At 34.5% G+C, this 20,864-nt stretch overlaps 1 protein-coding gene, 1 long non-coding RNA gene and 1 other non-coding gene across 6 annotated transcripts; 1 reads left to right on the forward strand and 2 right to left on the reverse strand.

The window, feature by feature from the left end:
- Positions 1 to 132: 132 nt before the first annotated feature.
- TRNAN-GUU (transfer RNA asparagine (anticodon GUU)) lies at positions 133 to 206 on the reverse strand. The gene has a single exon. It is a non-coding gene; the product is annotated as a tRNA-Asn (tRNA).
- Positions 207 to 804: 598 nt separating this feature from the next.
- Positions 805 to 10,139, reverse strand: LOC113712431 (protein LIKE COV 2-like). 4 transcript variants are annotated; one of them, XM_072067351.1, is made up of 10 exons: positions 9,973 to 10,139; positions 9,680 to 9,751; positions 7,436 to 8,110; positions 6,534 to 6,728; positions 4,927 to 4,979; positions 4,631 to 4,740; positions 3,219 to 3,386; positions 1,998 to 2,095; positions 1,314 to 1,440; positions 805 to 1,215 (listed from the first exon to the last, which is right to left on the reverse strand). In XM_072067351.1, exons 4-10 carry the CDS (start codon positions 6,660 to 6,662, stop codon positions 1,115 to 1,117), a joined length of 786 nt encoding a protein of 261 aa, XP_071923452.1. In that variant the 5' UTR covers positions 6,663 to 6,728; positions 7,436 to 8,110; positions 9,680 to 9,751; positions 9,973 to 10,139; the 3' UTR covers positions 805 to 1,114. The 4 variants fall into 4 exon arrangements, with proteins under 4 accessions (XP_071923452.1, XP_071923451.1, XP_071923450.1 ...); XM_072067350.1 differs by having other exon boundaries at positions 7,479 to 8,214; XM_072067349.1 differs by having other exon boundaries at positions 7,436 to 8,214.
- Positions 10,140 to 11,627: 1,488 nt separating this feature from the next.
- Positions 11,628 to 12,808, forward strand: LOC140015050 (uncharacterized). Its single transcript, XR_011821812.1, has 3 exons — positions 11,628 to 11,758; positions 11,962 to 12,066; positions 12,379 to 12,808. It is a non-coding gene; the product is annotated as an uncharacterized lncRNA (long non-coding RNA).
- The last annotated feature ends 8,056 nt before the right edge of the window (positions 12,809 to 20,864 follow it).

Genomic DNA, 20,864 nt, shown 5'->3' on the forward strand with positions numbered 1-20,864 from the left:
CTTCTGCATAAAGTTGTCCATATAATGCACATAAGTTAAAGAATGAAAAATTAAAGCACAATAATGCTTTCTCGGAGCAACCATTTAAGGATGAATGGTTAAGGAAAAATGGGAAAAATATCGGACCCTGACCGCTAGAGGAAGGGCTTGAACCTTCGACCTTGTGGTTAACAGCCACACGCTCTAACCAACTGAGCTACTCCAGCTGCGTGCAATTATGGCCACTAGCATAAATTTGAAGGTCCTTGATACAATTGGTGCAACACAACCGAGAAAACAGTCCATTCTGTTTTGGGCTTCGACAATCAGTTCGATGCATATGCAAAATGTGGAACGTTTAAATGTCGCAATCACCCTGGGAAAACTATGAAGTGCAATACAAAAGTATGAAGAATTCCAACTCAAGCACGGTGTGCTCTTGTCACTTTCCACGCTGTTGTTTTAGGCCTACTACCGCTACTTCAATTCACTGACGGTCTGATAATAACATGGGAAATACAAATTTCTCGATTAGTGCAATTCTCACTGATTTTTGCCTTCACTTACCCCCGCACACACACATACCCCTCGGGGTTTTTTTAACCAAGGGAAAACTAACTGTTAAAACTCGAGTGCGTGCAAAGATTTTCTACCATGATGAATAACCAAGAAACAGTCATATTTTCTGGCACAAGGTATAACAAGACTAGCAACAAGAATGCATCTGTTAAAATTTAATAACAGTTTGTGGGTGTTGGGGGGGGGGGGGGGGGGGGGGGAGAGAAGGGGGGAGGGGGGTTTAAAGAAGCAACAGAAACATAGGGATGACAAATATGACAACTCCATGCTCTTCTCGGAGTATTTACATGTCGAAAGAATACATCTATACGCACTATTGTGTATTGTCCTAATATAACCACCCCAGCATGCCATGGCAGAGGCCAAGATAGAGCACATTCTTCAACTATGACATTGCTAAACTATATGATGCCAGGATGTAAAGAATTCCCCCATGTCCCCCATTACTCATCTAATCAGACTCAGAGGACTAGAGTTAATCACAAAAGCAACCAACCATGTCCTAAACCTGATAGGGAACAGTAAAGTATTACACGCATCAAGGACAATAAACCTTCTACATCATCCGGCTGATAGGTATCCTGTCGTTCAGGTGAGGGATCCTCTCTATGGAAGAGATCACCTGAGGCATTGACATTCCGACTGAAACAATGATCTCTGAAACACAAAGAAGAATGACTCAGTATGGCATCTATACTTAACCATAACAGATGGGTTTTAATTTGTGAAACTGTAAAACCAAAGAAGAAGCATACCTATGCCTTCTCTGACGGACAAATTTGGCCTTATGATCTCTTTAGAGTTGAGCAGATATATGTCCCCTATGTACAAATGATTTGTTGGCACATAAACACTACATAATTCTTCATCCCCGCTATCCCTCTGCAATCAAACAAATCTTGATCAGAACAAAACAAAAGCAATCACAATTGACAGACGTTACTTTTTGAAGATCAAGTTACTCGAAAGAACAATTCAACTAAAGCGTTGTATATTGCAAGTGTTGTAGCTTCCCAGTTATATACTGTGCCAATACTCCAATTATGAATTTAAGCCCCAAAGAACTTGGGAAAAACAGTAACTGATAATCTTCTTCATTTTGATAACAATATCTGTACTAAAAATGGATCTCATAATCATTTCAAGATAAAGGTCACTTGCTTCATTTTCATATAAATCAGAGTTACCCTGCAATAATAATTAGATGTGCAATCCAGATATAATGAAGATCATTCTGGTACAGAACCAAAAAACATCGAGAAGCCCCAGCAGTATCAGAATGTACAGGCTGTCTTCTAACAGATGCAATCACAAAATTGCCATGTATATTACACAATAAGCTATTTGAGAATGCATAATCTACAAGTGAAGTACACCTCAAGTATGGCATCTTCAAGAACAAGTTCAGATACTAATCAGGAGGAACATATGCCAAGCACCTGAAGTATTACAGATGATGTGATAAAGCCAAACACATATTCACCAACACGAGGATGACGAAGGATTGCTACCTCCTTGAAAGCAGTAGTATTTTTGTCTGACAAAAAGAAAAGCCATGGGTTAATGTACACCATATGCACACAGGGAAGAAACAAACTATTTTAGCAAGCAAGAAAAACCAAAATGAGAAAGAGATTCCAACTTTATTCACAGGAAAATGCACCATCTTTTGAGCATTGGTCATACAAAGATGACTGAAACTAGAAATCTAGTTTCCAAAGCAAGAATAGTTCATCAGTTGCAATAATTTGATCAAATATGTGGGTGAAACTTTGTGCAGGCAATTCAACAAAAGGAACGTCATCTTAGGTGCAATAGGGATTATATGCCAATTATGCTAATAGGATGCTAATTAAGTATCTGATTTGCAAGCTAATCAGCAATCTAGGAGTGGCACAATGTCTCGTTACTTGTTATACCCCCACTGGTTGGGATTCAGATTCCAGATGACGATTGCTTGGGAGAAAGAGTCACCTTGAAGTTATGTCCATGGTCCTCAAAAAGAGAGAGAGAAGCAAATCTAGTAACTTTAAGAAATTATATTTTCTCTACACACAAAATTTGCTTGCTACCCATACATAACCTTATTATTAGATCTCAGAATACACACAGATCTGGAAACCTGATGACTTTGAGATCTCATCCTAAATCACAATGGGAAACCTATCAAAGACAAAAACAATTCATCGTCATTACAGAAGATCTTTAACTGGTTGCCCAACTTTGTCTGAATTAATAGAAGTAGTTTCTCTCCTGTTAACAGCCACAAAAATGACATAATGGCCCTTGCTACTAACAAGAGCCTGACATCTACCGGGTATTGAAGATTATAATAGCCTTTTAAAAGCAACAATCGACAAATGTAATTTACAAATTAAGAGCAACACGGAAAATATCAACATGGAATTTTTTTAATCAGTCAGCATTTAAAGCAAAAAGAAAAACTATACAGCTAAAATTATTGGTTCATGTTAACTCAATTTCTGTTTCAACCAATTCTTCATAACAGCATTTTCAGTCTAACAAGACTGCCTGGACTCTAAAAGGGTGGAATATAGTCCCAGACATGACTAAACTACTCGTTTTGCATCTTCTTAAATTCACCAAAAAGCTTACCAGTCAAGAAGATTAAAATACAAATTTCATATACCAGTAATTACCTGGAGAAATTGCAGAACTAATTTGCTTAGATGCAGAATATAAGTGTCTTACAAATGGCATCTTCTTTATAAACCATTCTCCAATCCAAAAAACAGTGGCACCAAACCATGATGAGGCAAATACACCAACAAAGAATATGAAGATCACTGAGGTGATGAACCCAATGCCTGCACCACATGTGAAAAACTCATTAAACTAAAATTTCAGCAGATATTTGCTAATGAGTAAAATATCCCAAACGAGGAAATAAAAAGGGAGAAATGTTTCAACCAGGAAATAAAGAGGGCAAGAGAAATCCCAAATGAACTATTAGCAGCTTTTAGACAGATCATAACTTCTTATACAGAAGAGACTAAAGCTCCAGACCTTAATGAAAAATATACAATTTAGCAGGAGAAAAGAAAAACAGAAACTCCTAATAACAAGCCAGCAATGTATTTATTTTACTTTCAGCCAACCTAAGTAATCAAATATCAAGTGACTTGCACCACCAGCTGATTTAGCATTTGTATATACAATGCTCTGACATTCCAAAAACTTGTGTCACCAGAATTTGCCTTCTTTAAAAATCATTTGTTTTTTCAGGGCATACAACCAGGAAGTCCTCAAATTTGAAGACAAAAGTAGCTGCAGTGTACCACCACATCCCTTGCCCACTCTGCTCACCTAAAGAGAGATTGAGAGAGAAAGAGAGAGGACAATTTACGTGAATTGGAGAAAAAAGGATAGGATATGCAGAATGCTGGACTTATCTCGTTAACCATTCACCAAAGGGGAAATAATAATAATCCAACTGGTACGTCTATTGGTTCTTTGGCTAAGGGGGTTTCTTTGATCTAATGGGGGCTTCGATAGTAAACAAAAACAATTGATCAAGAAGTTGGTCAATTTTCACATGAAAGAAGGTAAAAGAAAAAGAATTCATGCTATTGTCTACCGGATAGGGAAACCTTTCGAATTGCTGCTGAATCCATGGGCAGGCAAGAGACAAACCTGGCGAACTAAAGCATCTTAGTAGCCAGAGGAAAAGAAAGCAAAATTGCTTCTCCTTGGGTTTTAAGTTCCCTTTCTTAGCTTTATGTCCCCCCCCCCCCCCCCCCCAACACACACAAAAAAAACAAAACCTCCAAAATAATGACTTTACTACTATCAAATTCAATTAGATTTAAAATTCAATTCTCACAAACATCTATTTTAATTAACTTCAAAATCCATTTGGTTACTAGTTAAATCAACTTAATTCACATGCACATGTAATTTCAAAACAAAAAAAATAAAGAGAAAAGACCCTCATGCAAGCAGGACTTCTATCACGTGTGCAATACTAGGGCAGTGAAATGGTAAAAAATTGAATTGTATCACAACACAAATCCATAATAATAAAAGTCCATGCACAGCTTTGATGGCTCACCAAATATGTCAATGCCAAGCCTCTCATATATTGGACTGAAGAAACCATCAACAAACTGAATAAACCACCAGGTGATGTAAAATGTAACAGCTACAGGGAAGAGAACGACACTGCCAAATCAGTGCAATCCAAAAATCAAAGTCAGGAAAAAAAATGGAGAAAAACAGTTGACGTCAAGAAGTTACAGCCAAAGAAAATAGATTGACACAGCATACTGGCAATACAATAGAAAAACACAGTCAGCAATAACAAAGGGGAAATATTACGTCTAAAGAAGTGGACTCCAAGGCTATTACCATCCAGTCATGAACTTCTTTGAGACCCAGCTCTGGAAAACTGCATAGCAAGCCTGATCAAATGCTAGAGTCAGTGAAAATTCATGTGCTGGAAAGAGTATCACTGGTGTCGTGAGGAAATACGAACTACAGAAAACCCTAAAAAGTGACCTAAAAAGCAGAAAATTGTGTACTTAGCCCCTCTGTAAATGGGGATATAATAGGTATTTCCAAGAAGAAAAAGAAAAAGAATAAGTAAAACATCCATAAACAGTTCTGCAGTGCTAACTGTTGTATTAGCCATATTGATGTCCAGCTTCACCGTGACGACAAAATCATTTCGTTTCCTATCCTCAGATTTTAAGAGTTCTATAGAAACCAAAATTAGGGAGCACAATGCAGTCTGCATGTCCAAATAGCATGATACAGTCCACCACTACCCAGTGCAAATAAATAACAATCACTTAATAAGGAAATCCAGATGAGTATTTACTCAACAGGTGTGTCCATATTGTGATGGATCAATTACTTATTTGGATAAATATTCTGCAAAAAGTTTGTACTATCATTCTGTCTTTGGTTTTTCTGTTATCAAGACATTACTGGTTACCTGTTTTATATTCCACTGTGAGTAAACATTTCCAGCTATAGCTGAAGTGAGTATCACTTTATGAGTTCACCTTCACTTACTGATGCAAATATTTCACTTCACACGATCTATCAAGCATTGACGTGAATAGCAGGGATTCAACTCCATGTCAAATAAAAAAAATACAGAAGTCTTGGACATGATTCTCTATAATATCAACTTTTGAGGATTTATTTTCAGCTAACACCCCAAAGCCATCACAACAAAAACAGCCAAAAGAATCTGAAGACCATTTCAACTTCTCTCAACTTGTCAGACTACCGATGATACTGCGAAATGACCTTGGCGAAGTTGCCAAAAATAGCTAGATCCAGCATTCCCACCTATCGCTACGTGTAATGTCTCCATCTCATCTCCTCCATTCAAAACGGATGGTCCCTTCTCCCATCCAACTATGGCAAGCAAGTAAATCGAAAACATCATTCGTCCGTCATGATTACAATTAGATTTACTTATCGAAATCGTGCTTTCTCCACATTTACCACAATTACATTCAACATCTATTTATCCGATAGGATCAAACTACTCATAACAAATCAACCCAATTTAATGAAACTTAGTTGCATCATATACACGGCATTATACACACCTATCCACTAAATTTCCGCTCATTAATGAACTAACTACCATGCCCGTCAGTCAAAACACATTAATAATGTCCAAAGCAAACCAAGCAAAACTATTTTATCTCAATATGCTCATGAACCCCATTTCCCAAAAGAAATAAAAATAAAAAAATCAAATTTCTTTAATTACTATAAGCATTCCGCAACAATAACTGCATCTTCTTTCCCCCTCTGCAATTTCTTATTTTATTTTCGTCAAAAATTAATCGAATATCATTAATAACCTGGCTTAGACATCTTTTCTCCCAAAAAAAAGGAAGAAAGAAATTCACGACAGCTAACAAAGTCGCCAAGAATAGACACGCAGCGTGAGTGTGTGTGTGTGTGAGAGAGAGAGAGAGTGAAAATTGGACCTTGCGAGTGGAGGAACCGTTGGGAGACTTGGGAGAATGAGGCTTGGCAGGATCCTCGGGATCCTCAACGGCGTCGTTCGGGTGAAGCGGTGATGTCGCCGATGTTGACTCTCGCTTGTCCTCCGCCATCTTCCTCCTCTCAACTCCTCCTACTATACCAGCGCGTGAGGGAAAGTGATACACCAACTGACGAGCCTTGTTGACCAATTAAAATTGACGGATTCGTTAGTCAGACGCCAGATAATATATGCTGGCATTATATAGTAGTAATATTAATAATTAATTTTAACAGAAAATGATTAATGCCATGTATTTTTTCTATTAGATAATAGAGAAGGAAAATTTCGAGTTTTGTCGTTGTTTAATTTGTCTTATATTGGAAGGGGAATCTTTTTTATTAAAAAAAAAAATGCTCGGTGTATTTTGGATTTTTTTGCTTTTGAATGGAGACTTACCATTGATCAATAATATCCTGAATTTGTATCTACAAAAAAGCATAATTTTTGTCGCAATTAACATGAATAAGTGCCATTCTCTAGTGATTTAATTTGGTAATGTCAACAAGCAATTATGAATCATAATTAATTGATTAAATACACGAAAGGATTGGATTGGATGATAAGGTAAAAGAAATTGTACCTAAAAGATCTTGAATTCAATGGGAGCATAAAAGTTTTAGACAAATACCTAAAAAACTCACTTGCTAAATGAGACCTTTGTTTGCATCTCTTTTCGATAGGGCTAATGAGGTTTTGGTTTAGTGACCAAGGATAAAATCTCAAGAAATAGAAGTTTTGGGTTCAAATTTCGTTCTTCCCAATCCTCCACCCCTCCTCTGCTTGAAGAGAAAAGGAAAAAAAAAAAAAAGAGAGAGAGAGAAAGAAAAGGACAAGGTTCTTTACGTATACAAAGGGCAGAAGGAGAACTCAGAAGCATAAAACGCACAAGTATCAACCGTAGCTTGGCTTCTTCCAAAGGATCTCTGAGAAAGGCCGAGACAAAAGAACCAGGCTTTGGTTAGATATACTGCATCTAAGAAGCAGCAGCTGTCAGTTCCAGAAATAACACAATGAGAAATTAAGATGTCCACGGAGAGAAAGTATATGTAGAACGCGGAAGCAAAACAGGTTATCTGAGTAGGGATGCCAGTAAAAACAGGGGTAATGCAAATATCAAGAGACACCACAGGCAAGGAAGCAACCATTTTATTGTCACAATGTGGCAAACCAAGAGAGGGAGTTACAACATGAAATCGCTGATTCATTTAGCCAAATGAAGTTTAGCTAGAATCATGTCATTCACAGCAGCCAAATGAATTTTTTCAACTCTGATTGTAGTCAAATGAGTTTTTTGTACTGTGACTGCAGGGAAGGAAAGACCATCTAGTCTTGCGAAAAGCTATTCACAGACATTTTGCCTTCTGAAGGCTGGGAGAAGAAAAGAAACCAATAAAGGCCATCAAGATTCAGCTCCGGCGTCAGCACTGGCAGCATTTTGCGCTTCCAAAAGCTTCATTTGACGTTCTGCATGTTCTCTTTCACAGGCACTAATTCCCATGATTATATCAAGCATGGTACCTGTCGTGCCAAAGAAAACAAGGGGTGCCAAAGATTTTCGTTTTATTCCCACTGGAATTGCAAGCAAGGCACCAGCAACTGAGAACACCCATGTACCAAGTGCACTGCATACGTTTATGTAATATCAAGGTCACAACTGGACAATCTACTCAAAGAATCGCACTAGCCACACACTAGTCATACAATATTAAGTATATAACAGAATAAAGACAAGACATTTTTTAACAGAAGTTTCAAGCAAATGAGCTTAATATCTAGCAGAAATGACACTGGTTTAATTCATTCCATTCATAGCTACAGCAGCATAGTTGCACTACTGCAATTACATGTTTGTTGATATGCAATGCTAATAGGTAATTTTTTTGCATATTGCATTACCACTGAAGAACAATAAAGAACACGACAGTGCCTCATTTACAGACTAGCCTTACCCAATTAGTTAAAAAGAGTGATTGATCCTTCCTTTTCTACAGTTCTTTTAAAGGCCTAGATTGACAAGAAATAGTCCATCACAAGGGTTCAAAGCAGTCAGGCCACTGCCAAAATCTGAAACAGATTAAAATGAGATGCCATGCTTTTCTACAGCAGAAACTAAAAGACATGTTATATATGATAACATAGTATGTGTACATTCTCTCTCTTAAGTCTATCACATGCTTTATCATCCTTGTGGATTTAAGATCAACAAAAAATCGATAAAACTTCCAAATCTCCAGAATTGGGAAATAAATGAAATTGCAGTGTCACAATGTCAAATGTCATAAGATGTTCCTCAAAAGAAAACAGAGAACAAATCATAATAAAGAAATGAGAGGAAAGATGAAGCATATCCACCTATTCGCTCAACTTATGATGAAGAGAACTCATTATAAGAGGCTGGGGCATGATTTCCCATCAGACTCTTTGCTTTTTAAATCCTTAGGCATTTGATGGCAAAGAGAAAATCATAAAATACTCTGATGAAGATATTTCCAGGACTTACCACCTCAAGTGCATCTAATCAAATGTTCGGCACACGCACACAAAAATTACATAAGTGCATCATGACTAAACAGATCACTCATCCTCACACAATAATCACGAATCCAGGAGAATGTAATTGTCAAGACTAAGCAAACTGAGATATTAATAAAAAACAGTGAATATGCAAACCTAGATAAAAAGCTCCATAGAGATTTTTAAGCCAAAAGAGTTCAACAGGATAATGTAAATCACTCCAAGAGTGACAACCATAGCACAATTCAACTGCTAATTTACCTAAATGTTCTCTCAACATGAGTATATTCAAGTATGGAGAAAAAAAATGCAAAAAAGACCAAAGTTCATCAATTCATGAAACCTCTAAACACTATTATCAAGGTGTCTGCAGTTTGAGATTAGCCACATTTATGAAAACAAAATAGAATTTTTACCTATATAAGGTCCATAACTTTCCCGAAATTTAACCATCAAAATGAGATTAAACAAATATATTGCACTAATCATCTCAAAATAATGGCATAATACAGATTGAGTTAAATCATTTCAGCCATTAGCTCAAATCAGAAGCATGAAACCAAAGATTTTTACTTGGAAACTGAGCACTCCTCAAGTTGTTTCACAGTCTCCTGTCCAGCCATTCTATTATAAAACCAGTACTTCCTGTAGTCAAACAAGAACCCTTCATCATTACATATATTAATACAAAGAAAAAGAAAAATAAAATCGACCCATTTCCTTTGAAGTGAAAGGGTCGATGAAAAACAAAAACTTTGATCAAGAATCGAAAAAAAAAAATTCGCACATCCATGTATTACAAGGCAAATAGGAGTACAAGAATAAGGGACAGCATACAAGGAAAAACACAAAAATTAATGCATTACCTGGCTAAATGACGATACAAGCTGATGGAAATTTGAAGTTAATTTGATGGCATAGATGATTTAGTGAAGGAGAAAAGAGGAGGGAGTTGATTTGCTTCAGCAGGTTTGAGAATGGGGAAGGGGTTTAGGAGAATCAGGGACGACGGATTTGTGATTTTAGGAAATTGCATATGACGCCCCTATAGTATTGATCCATTTTTTATTACAGCCCAGCTGTAAAGTCATCTTAAAAATTTACTAATTCTTTTTTCTTTTCTGAATCAAAATTATCTAATTCTTGGGTTTTATTGGTTTATGGCCAAAAGAACAAAATAGAAATAGGTAAGTATCTTTACCCAGCATTTGTGTCAAAAAAGATGAAAAGGAAAAACATAATTTGTTATATAAACTTATCCTTTTTTTTTCCAAAATTTCAATTGACTATTTCAACTGATAATTAGCTCTGTGATCATCCAAGAAAATCTGAAAAATAGACATATTAATTTTTATTCTTATTCCTGTCATTCATCAATTTACTCCCTAAACATTGGAAAGACCAAATAATTTTCCTAACGATTTCAAGATTTGTTGCATTAACTACTATTAAGAAATGGATCTCTCTTTTTCTCCAACTTCTCTCTACTTCTTCTTGTTTTCTTAAAACGCTTTCCTTTTTTTGGGATCCCTCCCATAAATTTCGTTTTATTGTATTTTTAATAAAGTCTCTCGTAATTTTCTAAGCAAGAGTCCTTTGTTTCTCTTAGGGTTCTTAATGAAAATTTTTTATTTTTCCTAGAAGTTTCTAGTGCGAATTTTTTGTTTTTATCCTTATTTTATTGTTTGATCCAAATTTATTTCAGATCTGGAGTTTTTTTGGGTCTTGGATCTATTTCAACCGACCTCATCATTATTATTGGAGTTTGAAACTATTGATTCGCAAATTTGGCAATTGGAAGATGCACCAAAGCTAGCAACACTGATTTATCTTATTAAAAAGAAAATTTATTAGAAGGAAAATTTCTTGTATTTTTCACATCATTTAAATCTACTGTATCTGTTGTTAAATTGCAGATCTGTTATTTCAAATGTATGTTTAACTTGCTACTAAGCCAGAGACGTAATCAAATCTGGATGATTGAAATTTACTTTTTACCAAAAAAAAAAAAAAGAAGAAAAAACTACTATTAAGAAGTGAAGAACTACTTTTGCATGAGATAGGAGGTAGTAGGCATCATTAACTGGTGGATGAAGACATTATTGATCAAAATCCATAAAATGGTTGATGGAAAGTGGATGAAGACGAGATTTAGAGCCAATTGTTTACTTCGGGTGAAAAAAAAAAAGGTAGAGTCTAGATTTTCGGAGTTGAATTTTATATGGCGCTAAAACCAACTCAGAGAATCACAATGGAACATAAATGGAATCATTTCTTGGACCAATATCCGTTTGAATTTTACTACAAAAACCAACCAAGAAAAGCAAACGTCTCCTTTTGGATTCAGACGATATAAAACATAAATAAGACAAGCGACTAAAGCGTTACCGTCAGAAATTTCCATGAGAATACAAACAAGTAAAGAAAGCAAGAAATTCTAGTACTAATAATATTGGATTCAATTTGGAAGCACATTTTTATGTGACAATCTAGACAGGCCGGCCATAAAATTTTCATTAGTTATTTTCCTTGTTATATCCTCGGCCGGACTTCATCCATACGAATTTTAGTTGTAATTTTGCAGAAGATATTTACTTGTCTGAGTTTGATGTTTGAAGAGCTAATGTTATAGTTCAATCAGATCAGGTGAAGGTAAGATATACTTCATCTTTGAATTCATGTTTCAAACTGTTGTTATTATTATTATTATTATTCTTGATCAAAATTAGAGTTCTGGTCAGACGAGTAGATGAAAAGTTGAAAACTTTCTTGAAAACCTTCTATTGCTATGCATTATTTTTTCTTCTCTTTTTTTGGATGTGAGCTTCTTGTTTAATCTCTTAACTTTGTTGCAGGAGTTGAAGCTTAGCCTCCTGAGCAATTTTTCTTGTAAGCTATGAACTAGGAGTTCTGAAGTAGTAGAGATCATTGCAGGGATCATTTCTAACTAAAATTTCAAGGTTAGCCACGTCTTTAGTTGATTATTTTGCAATCAAGATTGGTATTTGTAAATTCAGTATTAGTGATCTTCTAAAGCACGTCTTCACTCCAAAGTTGAAGACAGTCCAGAAGCAGTCCTAGATATGCAGGGATCAAGTTTAGCAAACCACACCAATTATGCGCGACACATATCACACTTTACTTGTCAATATTCTAAGTAAATTTCAAGATTAGTCATGCTTTTTAGATAACTCAGTTTCACAATTATGTGCCCCTTTTTTTATTCTTTGCCTGGCTTTTCTGCCATACTTTTTTATGTCAATTTATAATAGGTGATTTTCTTCGAGATAAAGGAGCTCTGTGGGGGGATTCTGCTTGGGAAGATTTGTCAGGGAGATGGAGAAAGAGAGTGTTTGTAAAGCTCATGTTATTGTGGTACCGTATCATGGACAGGGCCACATTAATCCAATGGTGCAGTTTGCTAAAAGATTGGCCTCTAAAGGAATCAAAATCACCATAGCTACCACAGCATGAACTGCCAAGACTATGGAACGAACCTCTGATCTATTCTCAGTCGTGTCAACTGAAAATCAAACAAAGTAAACATCATGCATGGAGCACCATAACCACTTTTGTTGACCGATCTTGAAAAATGACCATTTTAAAGTTACATCAATTTTACATGTTATCTTTTTTCAAAATTCTCCCAAGTATATAATTCCATGTCTTGGTCACCTTTTTGGCCGGTCCATCCATCAAAGTCATAGAGTTTGAAAAATTGGCTAGCATGTTATTGTTACTTTAAGGTATTCAATTTGTTCATGTACACTACCAAAACAATTTGGTAAGTATAAAAGGAAAAGAGAAGAAAAGAAAAAAAAAAAAGGTGAGCAAGAGATCACTTGCAAATCTCTATCTTTGACCATGCAAAACAATAACAGTATAATAAAAGTCGTGTGCACTTAAAGATTAATGCTCGATTATGTAAGATTGTACATGCAATTTTTACTGTTACTGCCGTGATTAGTTTATTAATCATGCTTAGAGATTAGCTGTTAATGTGCTAGTGTGGCACCGTAGCAAATTCCTTTTTAAAAAATTTTTGAGAATGGGAGTGGAGAAGAAATGAGGGGAGAACAAACCTCTTGCAGAGTTTGATCCTAAGACAATAAACAACTAAAAGAGAAGAGGAAGAGAAGCACAATATATTGAGGTCTATACTTTATAAAGGTTTTAGAACTTCCTTTCATGTGCCCTGCGATAATACTACCATAATTTTCTTTTTCACAATTTTTCTCGTGAGAAAGAAATTAGCTATATAAATTTTATTTTCAAAGAAATATTTCAAATTGAATTGAATCTAGCATACCTTAATGCATATACTTTTACTATAACCACTGTCATTATTGTGTGATAGAAATTTAGGGATTAGTGTCTCAAAGAGACCTATAGAATTTGAGTAAATCTTATATACACTGACAGTGTATATACTATCACTGTTGGATTCAAGATAGTGTAGGAAAGATTAATCCATAGAATTTTCCTAAATTATGATGCCACATCTCCTCACCAAAGAAACTGAAGACAACTATTTCAGGCACTTATAATAGAGTCCATCTACGAAAAAATCGATTCTAAAAATACTACACAGCTAAACGAGAGATACAAGCATACAAATTCCTAAACATCAAAAGTCGGACCATCTTTTAACTTATGTTTGTTGTGTATAAATCATATGTCACTTAGTATAAAATTTTCCATCTTTCATGTTCGACCTTACCAATCAATGGAAACAGATTGAAAAAAAAAAAAAGGAACTTTCGAGATTTTGGGCTGGTTCTATAATAACACGGACCAAGTTGATGAATCACAGGTTTTATATTATTAAACTCAAAAAAGCCCAAATGAGATGGTTAGAATGAATTTAGTTGGATTATTCTGTTGTACGTCTCGTTTCTGGCTCCAAGGCCCTGTGTGACGAGAGCATAGCAAAGATGAAATTCTTGCCGATTTGATCATGGGATTTTCCCCTTTTTGTCAGCCGCAAACGGGTCTCTGCACAATCCTCATATCCTCAGGTTGTGGACTGTTTTATTTTGCGTACAAAAGTAGCGTACTCATCTAACCCAACACTGAGTCTCCACATTGTTGGGAAAAGAATTTGACTACATTGCAAGTTTGAGACGTAATGTTGAAAATGAAAAATGCAGAAACGTGAGTTTGATTTCTGCGGATTTGCTTGGGGTCAACTCTTCTAGCTCCCGAATATTTAATGATTGAGATAGACGAGTTGAAAAAGAAAAATTTCTCACTTCTCTGGTCACTGGAAAAGAGAATGACAACTGAAAATCAAACAAGTAAACATCATGCATGGAGCACCATAACCTCTTTTATTGACTGATCTCGACAAATTCAGAGCTTAAAATTAATGGGACTGTGCCTCCCTTGATGGGAGAACCATGGAGCAGGTAAACAATTGCCATCGTGACAATGATGTTTATTTTGACTTGTTCAGGAGACGTCAATTCAAATGAAAAATGCATATTTGTTTCTTTTGCTTGCGTGTTCTTTTTTATGTGTGGTGCATTGTCAAGATTCTTTCTTCAAATGAAAAACTCTACTTAGCTTTGCAATGTGGAAGACCTGTTACAAATGTTGCATAAGCATATGTTTGGTGCTTGCTCACCGGCTTTGGCCGTCCATCCTTCAAAAGTCGCAGAGTTTGAAGAAATGGCTGGCATGTTGTTGTCAAAAGGTGTTCGATTTCTTCACATACACTACCAGAAAATTTAGTGTCAGAAAATTAAAAGAAAAAAAAAAGTCCATTAATACTTTGATTCTGGTTTTGATTAGAGTGAAGTTGAGTGAACATATGTATATATTTAGCCTATGGGAGCTAGGAACAAGTAAGGCTCAAAAGAAGGAGAACAAACCTTTTGCAACGCTTGATTCTGAAAAATATAAGCAACTGAAAGAGGAGAGGAAATGGAAAACATTTATTCAATTCTATGCTTTAAAAGTTTTAGAATTTCCCTTGATGTGCCGTGTAACCAATTTACAACAATTCTTTTTTTTTTTTTTCCTTTTGCTAAAGCAATAAGCATGTTACAAAAAATGCACACAAAAAAAAAAAATTGTGCTTTACTTTCAAGAAAATTTTAAAATCCAATTGAATCTACTATATCTTATATTTTTTGTTGACAAACCTGTAATAATTAATTTTGTATTAATCTTTTATACTCTGATAGTATAAGTTTTTTTTTTTTTGTGCACGAATAGATACTGTAAATGCATGCCATATGCACAGAATGTTAATTCCAAATTTAAATAGTTATTGCTTGGCATTTTATCTAAACTTATTGGTATAATCAAATTTTCACAACGACAATGTAGAAAAAAGTAATTCATTAATTTTTGAATAACTATTTTATACACTGTCAGTGTATATATATATATTTTTATATTAGTAGATTTAGATCATGCCACATAATATGAATTCAAATTTAAAATTCAAATCATGCATATGTGACATACATCCATAGATGTTAGTGTGAAAAAAATACTACATTATCAGTACAGAAAAAGTTAAATGCTAAGTCCTCAAATCAACGATAATGAGGACAACTATTTTGGGCACTTTAGTATCTTGAACAAATACACTTTACCCTCTTGTGGTTTAGCAATTTTTCACACAACCCTTAGTTTCAAAAGTTATATATAACCCCTCATCATTTGAATTAAAGTGTCAAAGTAACGAAGATGATCATTTGTAATGGAACCCATGAAAATATTGAAATTACCTTCGTTTAAAAGTTAAAATGGCTGAAGTGACTAAAATATATAAACATAATATGCATAACACTCTACCTCCGTATGATTTTATACTTTACCATATAACCCTCTCATGGTTTTTAAAATATACACATAATCCCCCTATGATTAATAAATATTTTTCAACTTTACATAGGAATACTTTTGATATTTTAGTTGATTCTATTATGGAATACAAATTTCATTATTTTGATACTTTAATTCAAACCATGAATGGTATATATAACTTTTGAAACCATAGAAGGCTATGCGAAAAAGTATTAAACCACATGAGGAGGTAAGGTGTATTTTGCCCTAGTATCTTCCCTTGAACTCTTGGTTCTCCAGATTTTACCTGGGCTGCATTCTGACGCGGTCCATGTCAATCAATCACAATTTACAAAAAGAGTTGGTATCTATTCACAACACAAAAGCCCAAATCAGATGGTTGTTGGATCGATGTGATACACGCATCTGGACATTCGGCCTTTAAAACTTGAACCATCTCGTTTGTGGTTCCAACACAAACTCACTACGGTACCGTTTTGTAAAGTTATCCACACAAAAGATGTAAAAGTCATTTATTGGGGATTTCGTCTACTTTTATTTATTTTTTCAAAAAAATTAGGACGTACATATGAAGAGTGTTAAAAAGAAAAAAAAAAGTACTGGAATATTCAAGGTAACAAAAAAAAAAAAAATTTGTAACTGTAGCTAACATTCTGTAAAAGTTTGTCTGTTAATTAAGGAATTCCAATAGTTGCCAGTAAAAGTTACACACTACAGACCAAAACTCATTATTGTTCTTGCTTTCTTCTGCTTTTTAATAGTTGGAATGAAAATTTCAATAATGTCTTTTCATCAATCAATATCCAATTCCGGTCCATGATAATATCCAAATTAACACGCCTTTCTATCCCATCCCATCTATTTCTTAGATGATAATTCCAAGTAGTATGGCATATATCTCCTTGGACAGTGCAACCATATCCAGCTTGTTCTTACTCTCTCTAAGCAAGTCACGGTTTGACACCATTTTCGAATGCTTTTGCTTTTCTAGTTTTCACGTGGAATATTTATAGATAGACTAGATGATGATCATCATCAATAAAGCCATACATAAACCACATCACCTAATAAGGGCATCACCTAATAAGCCCCCCACGGGTTGCTCGGGCGGACTTCGCGTTCCTTAGTTAAGGCGCCGGTCCTGGGTTCGATTCCAGGCTTGGGCAGCTCGGGGTAACTTCCTCGGGATCGGTGGGGTCCGCTCTCCTCGGGATTGGTGGGATTAGTTGGGTGGTCCCGGGATACCCCCAACTGAAAAAAAGAAAAGAAAAGGGGATAATCTATTGAACTTGACGTTCAGAACCACAACCGTTTTGCACGAAATTGAGAATAAGGGAATTCAGGCCTCTCCGGATTACTACAGGACCTCTTCAGGTCCTCTGCTCCCCATAATATAGGAAACTATCGTATCAATAAAAAAAAAAAAAGAGAATAAGGGAATTCCCCAAGAAAACCAAATCATGAAGTATTTCATTGGTATCTTCTGCACAATTCTTGTAAAGGGATGGGGATGATTTCAATCAGCTGATACGAAAATGTCCAATCATCTTGGATCATTCAATATCTCATATTTTGTTTGTTTCAATTGACAAGTTGGCCTTTTAGAGCTTTATATATGTATGTGTATATATCAAGGTCAAGTTGATACTCATTATTCCACTCTTTTGCGCACGTTTATGCTTTTTTTAAACGAACGACCGCCAAATCTGCCATATGCCTCTATCAACTTCTATGCCGACGAGGCTGATATGTAAATGTGTGTGGATATAAGCACATATTCGGCGCTAGTGTGTGTGAATGTGAATTTTTCTGATGGTGACAGGCGAAAGCTGCAAATCAAGGAGGCATGCGAGATTTGATTATAAGCCCGCAATTGAATCTTATAAGAAATCTTGAAAGTCACCATACGATGACAAGGATTTCTTGATATCAACCCCACAAGTTTACAGCCATTTAATCAAAAAGTATTAACTGTACGAGGATCTAATGTGGTGAAGTGATTCTCAGTCGTTCTTTTTCTTGTTTTTTTCCGATTTTCTTTTGCAAGCTTCCAGTCATAAAAAGTTATGGACTACACAACAATGTTGAGTCGGATGCATTGAATCTAGGTCAATAATCAGTACTAATCACTATGCAAAAAACGGCAAAGCATGCATCACATTGCAGTTTAGTCATTGGTTTAATTTACAGTTTAATGCTGTTGAACGAATCATTAAAGTACAATTGAAGTCACAAACTATTCTTGTATTGAAGTGGCACTAACATTCTATTGCAGGAGGTTCTATATATATATATATATATATATATATATATATATATATTCATCTTTGATTGAGGGTTTGAAATTGAAAAATCAGCCACCTCTTGGAATAAAGTGAAGTACTGACAAATAGTGGATCGAGCAACAAACGCGAATTAGCGACGGCGGATTAGCAGTGATCACTTGAGTTGATTAGGGTTGTAAGGATAACAGGAAAAGAATGTAGATTAGTGATGTGACTGATTCTAATCATGTTTGGATTGCAATTTTCTGGAGTTTTTTTTTTTTTTTTGTAGAAAATGTATTATAACAATTTGATATATGTGAGATAAAAAAGTGATTGGAAAATGTGTTCATGGAAAACGTAGAGATTTTTTGGTAGAAAATCCCTTTCCAAACAAGGTATATAAGCAAGATTTTTCTTTGCTTAAAACAAAAAAGAAAGAAAAGGAGGCTGCTGAGTGCACGACCTTTTTGTCATGAAAACCAGTCATAAAATTGTACAGATAAGTTTGTACAATTAATTCACAATAATCCTCAAGTGTTATGAATGCTTCTTGTCAAACTTAAAAAAAAAAAAAAAAAACCCCGATACTGTCAATTGTAAATATGAAGGATGTAAAAAGCTTTCCTGTACTATTTTCTTCTGTGACAAAATAAAACACATAAATATTATGATAAAGATGTATTTCATGAATCAAGTTCTAGTACAGTATACGAATGGATTATATGATGCCAGTAATGTACTAAAAAAAAAATTTTTTAATTTTTTTTTTTTAGATAATAATATGTGCCATAAACCAGAATAAAAGTTAAATCTTTCATTTTCTTTTTCGAAGAATTTTTAGGTTCATCTAATGGTCCTTTCAAACACCGAAGAAAGATTTAATGTTTAAAGGGCTGCGACTGAGGAAATTTCCAATCAATTTGCCTTTGATCTAATTCTTGGAACAATTATCATTTCACAATGTGAAAGAAATCTTGCATTTCATCCATGGAAGACCTTTACACGTTATCTCGATTTCAATATTGTACCATAATGAGTAATCGTGAATCGAGTGTCCAATTTTTTTTTCTTTGAATCACTTTGTATCCCTTATATTTTCCATATTGCACATTTCAAAGCTAGTCCAAACTGCACATATAATTGAAGGTCCTACTCTATCACTTTGACAAGGCTTCCAAATGATTCTCTCTTTCAACATGCATATATATTTTCCACATTGTGTCCTATTTTGTAAAGGAATGTGAAACTGGATTTATGCTGTTGCTTTTATTTATTTATTTATTTTTTTGGGGAAACAGAAGAGATGAGGAGCACACGTTGCAATAAACAATTTTTTGTTTCTAATTTTTTTTTATTGGGATGGACAGGAATTAAAGGAAGGTTTCTTGCTTTATAAATAGTTTGAGCCATGTATGTTCTCGTAAATTACTGTTTATTGTTCTGATTGCTTGATGAGCTAACAACATTGAAAAAGCAATTGGACAAGTTATCCTCATTCTAAACACTATCCCATTAGAAATGGGGAAAAAAAAGGAGAGAAAAAAATCTTCGCGATGGAAGATGTTTACTAGTAAAACATCTATGTTTCAATTCATCTTTTATCTTTGAATATAGTTAATTTAAGGCAGAGATATCCTGCATGAATGTCAACTATTGGAGCACAAATCTAGAAAAGTTCATACGATAAGGAAAATGGAGCGTTTCGTTTTAGACTTCAGAAAAGTTTTTCTTTCCTAAAAAGTCAAAGATAGAAAATGTCAAGAAACATATATATATATATATATATATATATATATATATATATATATATATATATATATATATATATAAGGGATAATTTCATAAACCTCCCTTGAAGTTTCTAATAATTTCACTTGGCTCCCTTAAGGTTTCAAAAATTACACCTACCTCCCTTGCCTATTTAAAATGACAATACTAACCTTAATATTTTAATAAAACTCCCTTGTTGCCATGTTTATACAAAGGATGGATTTTATTTTTTTTTCCTTTTTCATTCTTGTTCATTTCTCTAATATTTCATTAGAATTATAGAAGAACTATTAATGTTGTCCCTAATATCTATCTAGATCAAACGTTAACTGAGTAATTTTTTTGATAACTTTTAATATCATTCAATTTTTAGTAGCTCTTTTTTTTGTATCAAAATCAAGAAAAATTAGAAAGAACTGGCCCAAAATCAGTACCAAACTATGGTAGTTCCATCACTAAACTAGCCATAAACTTTTATTTAAAAAATAGTCTATAAACTTAAAAAAAAAGATAGCATTTTTTCTATCTTAAAAAGAATCTATATCCCTAATAAAGCACTATAAATAATAGCCTATTATATCAAAAGATTTATTGTTATAGTTGATTATCAATTAACAAATATTAACATGAAAAGCTTGAGACTCTTTTTCTTTTATAATTGTGCCAAATTACTTTACAATTGTTTAGAAGAATAAATTAAACTTTATAAGATAAGGGTATTTTAGGGTATTCATTAAATTTTTGACCCTATTTTAAGATTTGATTACCAAAGTGTCAAATCAAGGAATGTAAGTGTAATTTTTAAAACTTCAAGAGAACTAAGTGAAATAGTCAAAAATCTTAGGGGAGGTTTCTAAAATTATCCCATTATATTGTGTGTGTGTGTGTTGGAGGAATAGAAA

Source organism: Coffea arabica, chromosome 10e (genome assembly GCF_036785885.1).
Source record: "Coffea arabica cultivar ET-39 chromosome 10e, Coffea Arabica ET-39 HiFi, whole genome shotgun sequence".
Lineage (NCBI taxonomy): Eukaryota > Viridiplantae > Streptophyta > Magnoliopsida > Gentianales > Rubiaceae > Coffea > Coffea arabica.